The sequence below is a fragment of the Eurytemora carolleeae genome, unplaced genomic scaffold (genome assembly GCF_000591075.1).
Source record: "Eurytemora carolleeae unplaced genomic scaffold, Eaff_2.0 scaffold208, whole genome shotgun sequence".
Lineage (NCBI taxonomy): Eukaryota > Metazoa > Arthropoda > Copepoda > Calanoida > Temoridae > Eurytemora > Eurytemora carolleeae.
In genome coordinates, this window is record NW_019396170.1 from 47,672 (window position 1) to 57,479 (window position 9,808).

The 9,808-nt window shown below is 31.6% G+C and overlaps 1 protein-coding gene across 1 annotated transcript; it reads left to right on the forward strand.

Moving 5' to 3' along the window:
• The first annotated feature begins 3,388 nt into the window (after positions 1–3,388).
• On the forward strand, positions 3,389–7,247 carry LOC111697088 (uncharacterized). Its single transcript, XM_023466966.1, has 3 exons — positions 3,389–3,975; positions 4,280–6,664; positions 7,051–7,247. The coding sequence occupies exons 1-3, from the start codon at positions 3,448–3,450 to the stop codon at positions 7,141–7,143; spliced, it is 3,006 nt and encodes a 1,001-aa protein (XP_023322734.1). The 5' UTR covers positions 3,389–3,447; the 3' UTR covers positions 7,144–7,247.
• The last annotated feature ends 2,561 nt before the right edge of the window (positions 7,248–9,808 follow it).

Sequence of the window (9,808 nt, forward strand, 5' to 3'; positions counted from 1 at the left end):
TTTATAGAAAGCATTCAACTGTGTCCCTGAACCCCGTGGAGAAAAATATAAAGCAAATTCTCTTAACAGAAACATCCGATTAAAAAAAAGCAAGGATCCATTTATAACTTGATTAATCTTATACCGGATATTTCCTTTTGTAAATTACCATAATACATCGATGAGATTTAAGAAATAACATTTTTGGACTTTTTTTTCTCCATAAAACTCGCATTTTTGTGAAATTTTACTTTAGAATTTTAACTTTTTAGAATAAGAGTGATGCACATTTTTAGCAAGAACAATAAATATTATAATAATTTATCAAAATATTAAAATTCTAGTTTTAATTTAATTTGCAATTACAATAGGAAGAATTTTAGATAGGCTTGAATTACTTTTAATAATAATAATAATGATAATTTTTTACATGAATTATTTCTAAAATGTTTAATGGCTCACCGGGCTAAAGCTTTAGTGCCCCTCGAATCAAAATTAAACATTTTTGTTTGTTAAATGCATTTTTTTAAAAGAAAGTACACAGGTTAGATATTGTAAGAACCTTACTTTTAAAGACTGTTTAATAAAGAATAAATGAATGGTTAAGAGTTTGCTCAAAACTAAATTAGATTTTTATTGAAATTTCTAGTTTCTTTTCAAAATTCTTCTTCATTTCCATTTTTATAGCAAAATTTTTACTTTTTAATTCTAAAGTACAATTTGTACTTCGAAAGGAAGGGGATAGAAAGGGGGGGGGATGGGGTTAAAGTTTTGGAATAATATCTATTAGTTCAAAGAGCAATTCATGCATTTGCCGCTTTGAGTAACCTTGAAAAAATCCTACTTTGCGGCGTAGAGTAATTAACAAAATATATACTTTGCCTTTAAAAAATCTAACTTTACCGTGCAAAGTAAGTAACCTTTAAAACCCATACTTTGCTGTGTAGAGTAATATTGATCATAAATCATACAATCCCACTTAAGCTAACCTTTAAAAATAATACTTTGCCGTGTCGAGTAATCTTGTTTCCTGATAAATCATACATTGGCGTGTACTAGTGAACTAGTGCTTCAAAAATCAAACCTTGCAGATGGAGTAATCAAAATTAACCAGTCTGTAAAACTCAAAGTATTTTTTTCATCTAAAATGATGGAAATTCGTTTGAAGAATTGTGGGTGTTAAAAAATCGATAAAATGTATGGAAGGCTTTGAAACTTTTAACAAACTTGAATAAACTCATGAACCTTTTGACCGATTTACCTCAAATTTTGGAATCGAGAACTTTTTAGAACCACGAGTTGTTCCTTGTTTGATTTAAAGGTTTTAGGTTTAGTTTATACAATTATTTTCAAGGCAAAGCTTGGTTTCCTAGCTAGTAAATAATAATAAATGAAGGTGTGTTTGTAACACAGAAACATATTATTCATCTATAAAGCCTGAAAATCCAGGCAAAAACTGCCTCAGTTTTGGGATATATTATACTTAACAGTTTTCCCATAACTTTTTAGAACGTTTTTACTTCAATTTGTACCCAGAGAGGGCGGAGTTTAGAATATATTCTTAACTTAAGTTAGGATTTCATATTTGTAATGAAAAATGGAAAGAATTTGGTCCAGATTTTCTTATACAGTGAAGCCTATCAAATTATTAAACTGTGGAATTGGAAAACGACTGTTTCAGGCCAAAATTATGATATTAAAACTATGTTTTGGTTGGCTTATAAAACTATGTTTTGATTGGTTAATAAAACTCTGTTTTGGTTGGATATTAAAACTATGTATTGGTTGGTTAATGAAACTATGTTTTGGTTGGTTAATAAAACTATGTATTGGATGGTTAATAAAACTATGTTTTGATTGGTTAATAAAACTATGTATTGGTTGGTTAATAAAACTATGTTTTGATTGGTTAATGAAACTATGTTTTAGTTATTGAAACTATGTTTTGGTTGGTTAATAAAACTATGTATTTGTTGGTTAATGAAACTATGTTTTGGTTGGTTAATAAAACTATGTATTGGTTGGTTAATAAAACTATGTTTTGATTGGTTAATGAAACTATGTTTTGGTTGGTTAATAAAACTATGTTTTAGTTATTGAAACTATGTTTTGGTTGGTTAATAAAACTATGTTTTGGTTGGTTAATAAAACTATGTTTTGGTTGGCTAATAAAACCATGTTTTGGTTGATTAATGAAACTATGTTTTGGTTGGTTAATGAAACTATGTTTTGGTTGGTTAATAAAATTATGTTTTGGTTGGTTAATAAAACTATGTTTTAGTTGGTTAATAAAACTATGTATTGGTTGGCTAATGAAACCATGTTTTGGTTGGTTAATGAAACTATGTTTTGGTTGGTTAATGAAATTATGTTTTGGTTGGTTAATAAAACTATGTTTTGATTGGTTAATGAAACTATGTTTTTGGTTGGTTAATGATATCGACCCGATCTTGAAAATTGATGCATAATTTGCATACTGGTTTGGATCTCTAAAAACAAAATAAATATATACATACATACATAATTAACGTTCTAATTAAATTGTTAAAGAATCCTAAAACAGAATTCCTTTGAGAGGAAAGTAAGTAAGACTTTAAATCCTGAACTCAGTACAGTCGTTTCTTTGTTTTTTAGTAATTAATGAACTGTTATTTATTAATAATACACCATTAGCTATATTAGTATTATAATACACATTTATAAATAGTTATAACTATTTTTAAATCATTTAAAAAATTAGTTTTCTGTGCATACTGTGAAAAAGAAAAAAAGATGTTTTACCAAATTTAAGTTATGGTATTTTTTACCTTGTTTGACTTCATTTTTTTACCTTGTTTGACTTCATTTTTTTTACCTTGTTTGACTTCATTTTTTTTATCTTGTTTGACTTCATTTTTTTATTACCCTGAAAAGACCGGACTTTTGTCTTTAACTTGAGTTTCGCTAAGCTACTTATCCTTTGAAGAACAATATTTGAAAACTAAAGTCTGGAAACACTTGCACCTAAATTAAATCAAAAAGGAGTATTTAGCATAATCCTGGGGAAGCCTTTTTTTACTTACTTTTGCCTTAAGTTGTTGAAAAAATTAATATTTTAAGAACTGTGCTATATTTGTATTTTAAAGAATAATAAAACTATAAGGGCAAACAAAGATAACACTGAAAACAGGCATTTATATTTGTTTTGGACGTATATTGTAAACTTTCTAAAAACCCTCAGGAAAACAAATTATTACTTTTAAACCTATGCTATATTGCAGTAAAAAATAAATAAATTTAAGTAAATAAATTATATGTAAAAAGTATTTTGTGTGTGTGTGTATTAATGCTAGTTTGCTTTGCCAGGCTTATCTTGAGTCAAGCCAAGCCAGGTTAATTCAGAGATAAGAATTTTATCACTATGAATCATTGCAGCAGTCAGTTTAAAAAAATAATTCTGCTTGCAATGAACCCCAAGTGTTAAAAAACATGCTTTTACGCGTATTTTGTGTTCTCTTGTTTACAATTAGAATAGATGGACAGATATCTATAAGTTCAATAACACCTTCTTCAGGAACAGTTTTACCAATTGGATCTACAGCAACCCTATCCTGTACCTCCACCCTACCCTGGTATATCTGTATCTGGGAGGGACCTGGAGGACTAGCCTGCCAGTGTCAATCACAAGCTGGAGGAGTAAACGCTCTCTGCCAAGGATATCCACATATAACCCTAACCGGAAGCGGAAATGACTGCAGTGCTGTTATATCAGGTGTAACAGCAGAAGATGCTGGACAATGGCGCTGTGTCTTGGTGGATAACACACAGTTCAAGTCTGTCTCTAGAATTACAGACCTGGAAATTGGAAAAGAAGCTGAAGTTTCCTGGGTAGGGGTGAGAAACCAGCTCAGTGTTCGAGAAAATGAGGCAGAAGACCTTGTTTGTCAGTCTATTGGAGGTTATCCTGAACCTCAACTAACAATTGAAGGCACAGATAATATCAGGCCTGGACGACCGGTGAGTCCCAATTTCTTTTATTTAAATTTTAGCTTAAATTTTTAAAAATATTTGACAGTAATAAGAAATCGAGCTGAAATATAGTTTTCTAAGTTTTTTTATTTCACTTTAAATTCAGAGCTTGTAACTAAAGGAAAGGAAATAAAGTATAAGCCATTCTTCATTTAAAAAATGTACCATCACATTTAAGTTACTAAAATCATACTTTCAGTGTTTTCTTGTTTAATTTTAAAGAAAATTATCTAATTTAATTTAAATTTAATTAAAAGTAAATCTAAAAATGTATGGCATTAAATCTATTAAGGCAACTGATCCAGGGGCAATTCAACCCTTTCTTGATGTCGTTCTCCCAGCTACCTATACTGGAAACAGAAATGATCAAAACAAGATGCTAAGTTGTGTGTCCACTCAGCTTGATTCATTCGGAAATATTTTGTACACTTCCAGATCTGATCTAAGCCTTGACATTCAAGCTCCAGCTGATGTTGGTGGCCTAGCTATTCCTGTTGGTGGTATAGTTGGCATATTGTTAGCAATTCTGCTTTTGTTTCTTCTATGTGCCATTCTTTCATTCTTTTTGTACAGAAGGGACAGAAAGAAAAGGTATGGAGTAGATAATGAGATAATTGCCGCTTCCAAAGGAGGGTATACATCAGTTCCAGTAGAACATGATATTCATGTCACAGGCGGTGATCATTTGGAAAAGAATTATGATGTCAACATAAACCAGATCTACAATGACAGATTTGGCAAAACAGAGAATATCAATGTAATTGAAAATAACAAATTACAAAACTCATCTAATAATCTAGAAGATTATCTTGTTGCTGGCCTGGCTAGAAGAGGTAGCAATAGTAGCAGTAGTAGTAGTAGTTCCTCGGATAAAAGCAAACTTATTAAAACTGAAACAGATAATGGAGTTTCTGAGAGAAATGAAAGTTTTACAAACTACTATTGGAATAATACGAGCGCAATTAATAAAACTGACTCAACATTTATTTACAATGGAAAAACATATGAAGAGGAAGTATTTGAAGATCACTTACTGATGGCTAAATCAAAGTTTCCCATGCCGTCAAAGTTCCGCTCCAAACGATGGAAAAACAATCTATCAGAAATTAGAGAAGGAGATAATGATGATGAAGTTCAAATCTTAAAACATGACAATCATGCCAACTTTGCCTCAGTACAAGTGGAGCAAGAAACAGGAAGAAAAACTATGAATGATGGTGAAAAAGAAACCCAAAACAGTTGCCATGATACTATAAACACAAACACAGAAAACACTTATAGCAGCAAAGATTTGGCAGTTGAGCTGATCAACTTCAACTGGGATCAAAAGAATATGACTAGCGAGGATATTTCCACAGTACAGAAAGATTTCAAAGAAAAGAAAGAAAAAAAGATGAAAAAGAAAAAGACTATCACAGAAAGTGTTTCTAACAGAGTATCACATGACACCTCTGCAAAGTTATTAAAGAAGAAAAATGACCAAATATTTTCTGAAATAGGAAACACTTCTGGGTCTAGGTCCAGCAGCAATATTATTGGTCATTTAGATTTGTCAAAATCAACCCAGGAGACAGAGTACGTTAAGCAAGATATTCAAATTCAGTCTGAAGGATCCAGTGACAATTCTAAATATGCATTCCGTGATGATCATTATTACATCGGAGATTCCGAATATGCAGAGGTTGTGGAGGAACATGTTCAGGGGAAGTATGAAGATGACATTGAGTACTGTGAAAAGAAACTTAATCACACTGTTGATGTGAATCCTAAGATTTGGACCTTAAAGGATATAAAAATTGAAGAATCAAAAATACAAAGAACATCAACCATGAGAGACCCAAAAGTTCTACCTCCTCCAGGGCTCAGTACAGAATCCAAAAAGGAATACATTGTTAACTGGATATCAACAGAGAACCTTCAAGTATCTCCAACCTCAGAGAAATCCTGCTTTCAAGAAGAGGCCAGTGTCAGAAGCTTTGACCAGGAGCTTGACCGGTCAGATGAGTCCTGTATTGTAGAAGCAGAACAAAGAACCAACGGGCGGTCAACTGGAGCTAGATATCAACATATTACAGACTATATCAACATGAAGGAAAAAATCCAAACTCAAATATCTGGTGGAGATAAGAAGGTGGACAGAAACTCAAGCATTAGTAATAGAGTTAGCAATGTTGATAAGAAAACAAAGAAATCTAGTGCAGAGATTATGAATATTAATTCTCATGGCCTTGCTGACTTTTCAGAGGCTAAATCATCTGAGAGTTCCAATTCAACAGCAAGACAGGTTTCCTTCTCAGGAGGGAAAAAGCCTAAAAGCATACTTAAGAATCAAAGTGCTGACAGTTTGCAGACTGATGAGAACTCCAAGATGTATAAGATAACTCAGCAAGAAATAGTATTCTACCTGAAGAACAAAGAGGGGATTGTAAAGGTTGTAAGGCGTCCTTTACTGCACACCAAGAACTTCAGCAAGATTGCACCAGAGGAGGAGAGGGAGAACAGTTTTATCCGACACAAATCCCAACCTAACCTATACAGTTCACATATACTGAGGCATCTAGATGAGCCTGGGCAGGAGGTGGTGAGTGGTCTGGAGGTGTCATCAAGGGATGATGGAAGCCAACATATACATATGAAGAGTGTTGGGTTGCTTCAGCATTCCTTATCACTTAGACAGGTAAATCTGAAGGACATATTTCAGGACTTTGATTTGAACTATTTACAATTACTTTATTGTCCAGGGAACTCATGGTTAAGTAACATTTTTTATTTCCCGTAAAAAGTAATTTTATCCTCTTTTAAGATGAAAATTCAAGATTTTTTCACGAATCTTGCAGAGCGAGTGATTATTTTACTTGTTATGCTTTTGAGATAAAAATGCACGATTTTTTTCTGAAACTTTTGCTTAGAGGGTGGTTAATTTACTTAATTTTTCCAACGTCCCTCTGACTAAAAAAATGTATTTCAATAGAGTTCAAAGATCTCAAAATTCTGATTAACTTTTTAAAATTTATTTCACTTAAAAGAATTATTCATAAAATTAATACATGATTCATGATTTAGTTGAGTGGTCTGCAGGATGGAGAATGGCGAAGCTCAGGGTCTATATTTGATTGTGAGATGAACTGCTTCAATGACAATACATTGCACATATAAAAATGTGGGACGGAAATACTGGAAATAGTCTTTTTCAACGTTTTTAATAACAAATTATTTTTGCATATACAATATACATACAATAAAATAACCTTACTTTACTACTCAGATATTATTCGATTTGAAATGAATAGATGCAGAATGTTTAAAATATAATTTTAATTTTTAGAGTTTTATTTTTCTCCTCTTTCTGCTCTTTGTGTCTTGTTCCAATTTCTTTCTTTTCATTTTCCTTGAAAAAATAAGTTAATTTTTGTTCTTTTTTTCAGATGTTTAAAAATATCCCTTATGCGAAATCACTCAGCAGTCAGAAGTGTACTTTAAAAAGGAACAAAATTTTAACTTTTTTACAAACATTTTTAACAAATGGATAAGTATTTTACACTAAAACTGTGTTTAATAATTAATAGTTTAGGATACAAAGGAGTGATAACTTTTTAAATAGCTCAACAATAACTAGTCTCTATTTAAAAACTCGGTTGTATGACTGTGTATATACTTCCCATGTCTTTGATAATGCTTTCTGTATATACTTTTTCTATATACACCCTGTATATTTAATACTGTTGTGAAACTGAGTGTAAAATTAAATCCTGAATTCTGGATCTCAAGAACTCTAGCTTCTACACTGTACAGTCTACAGGCTACAATCTACAGTCTACAGTCTAAGTATACAGTCTACAGCCAAGTCTACTACACTTGCAGTCCTAATAACACGAATAAGACTTCAAAGGCGACTTTCCTAATTTCATTTAGTTTTTTATTAAATTTATGTTAGCTGCCTGCAAATAGGACTGGGCAAAGTTCTGTTAACGGAACGGAGGTTTTTGAAAATAAACGGAAGAGTCCGTTAACGCACGGCAAAAACTGTTAATTTTAAAATTGTTAACGAAATGGATTAGCCGTTTTTTTGAAAAAATTAACAGTTAAAAACTCTGTAATAATAGTTGAACATTTTTCGTTAACGCTGTTAATAAAATTGAGATAGTTAACTAACGCTAACTTTTAAAAATAACGAAAAATATCGCTAATGAAACGAAGTTTCGTTCTTACCTTATAAAACTAACGGCTACCTGAGATTTTTATTCTAAAAACGGTCGGTTTGGAACTAACCGTTAACGAAACGTCTTGAAAAGTCGGAACGTACCCAGTCCTACCTGCAAATGTATGCACCAATCATGTAGCAACGTATATTTATTTTCTTGTCCAAATATGTCAAATAAAACATTTTTAGAAAGCTTTTATTTTTTTTTAGAATCATAATAAAATTATAAATTTTCAACACTGGCCGTTATTTACAAAATAAAAATGAGGTATTTGTTCTTCTTTTACATGTATTTAATACAAGCTGAAGTGCCCGGCGTTGGCCGTGAAAAAAAGAAAAGTGAACAAAAAATGTTATGATTTTTTTAAGCCTATGTTATCTTCAGGGTGTCCATGGGTTTCCTCAAAAAATGTCCGCCAATTTGATTCAACCGTTTGGTTTGTCGCTTAGGATAGTTTTCATTTTAATTTTAAAATTTTCAGGTCGTCAATAAATTAAATGGACTGACGACAACATTTCAAACATAAAAAGATAAATTTAATATTTAAATTAAAAAACGACAATATCTTCCTCATTGTTAATCCTATAAGCGGTTAATGGGACCTTTATGAATCAGGTTTTTCATGAGTAAGTTTTTTTTTAATATGGTTTACCTAGGTAAATAACATAGGTGTAATCTATCTATATATAAATTTGGCTTGTCTGTCTGTTTGTTTGTCTGTTTTTTTGTCTTGTTTGTTTGTATCCAATAAACGTCAGAACGGCTGAACCGATCGGGCCNGCGCCCTCTAAAACTAGTATATATAAATTTGGCTTTTCTGTCTGTTTGTTTGTCTGGGTGTCTGTTTGTTTGTGTCCAATAAACGTCAAAACGGCTTAACCGTTCGGGCCCAAATTTTTTGTGGGACCTCTCGTGACCCCAGAGAAAGTTTATGAATGATCAAAATTTTAAAAATTTGTGTTTAAAAGTTTTTTACTTTTGAAAATTTTTGAAAATGCGCAAAAAAATATTATGAAATCCACAAACTTTTTTGTACAAAGAGTGTTCAGAGATAAAGCCACAATTAAAATTTGAAATAGAAGCCTAGTAAAATAGATTCTTCAATTTCTTTATAAATAACGGATCTTAGGATTTTCAAAACTATTTCTTTGGTGCTAAAAATGTTAAAGAATTTTTTTATTATAATTCTATGAAGATTGGTCGTTGTAAAATATATAGATATACAGGAGAAACCTTCGTATTTTACAATATTATTAATATTGCAATAAATTCCTATCTTGACAAACCACATAAATTCCAAAATAGAAAATATTAAACTTTGAATAAACACAGAAAAGAGAAGAAGAATGGAACTAGAAAAGAGAAGAAGAATGGAACTAGAAAAGAGAAGAAGAATGGAACTAGAAAAGAGAAGAAGAATGGAACTAGAAAAGAGAAGAAGAATGGCACTAGAAAAGAGAAGAAGAATGGAACTAGAAAAAGCAAAGTAGGAGAAAAAGTCTCTAAAATCTCCGTTACTGTCCTCTTTTATGCTTCCCTGTCACATTCTGTCTATCTTCGTCCCTCCTGCTTTTTTTCTTCGTCCCTCCACCTTTCGATCTCCGTCTCTCCTCCTTTTG

Coding starts and splice junctions, on each gene's coding strand:
- LOC111697088 (XM_023466966.1), top strand. CDS start 3,448: ATGCTTTTACGCGTATTTTGTGTTCTCTTGTTTACAATTAGAATAGAT. Junction 3,976..4,279: donor ATATCAGGCCTGGACGACCG/GTGAGTCCCAAT, acceptor AAATCTATTAAG/GCAACTGATCCAGGGGCAAT. Junction 6,665..7,050: donor ATTCCTTATCACTTAGACAG/GTAAATCTGAAG, acceptor TTCATGATTTAG/TTGAGTGGTCTGCAGGATGG.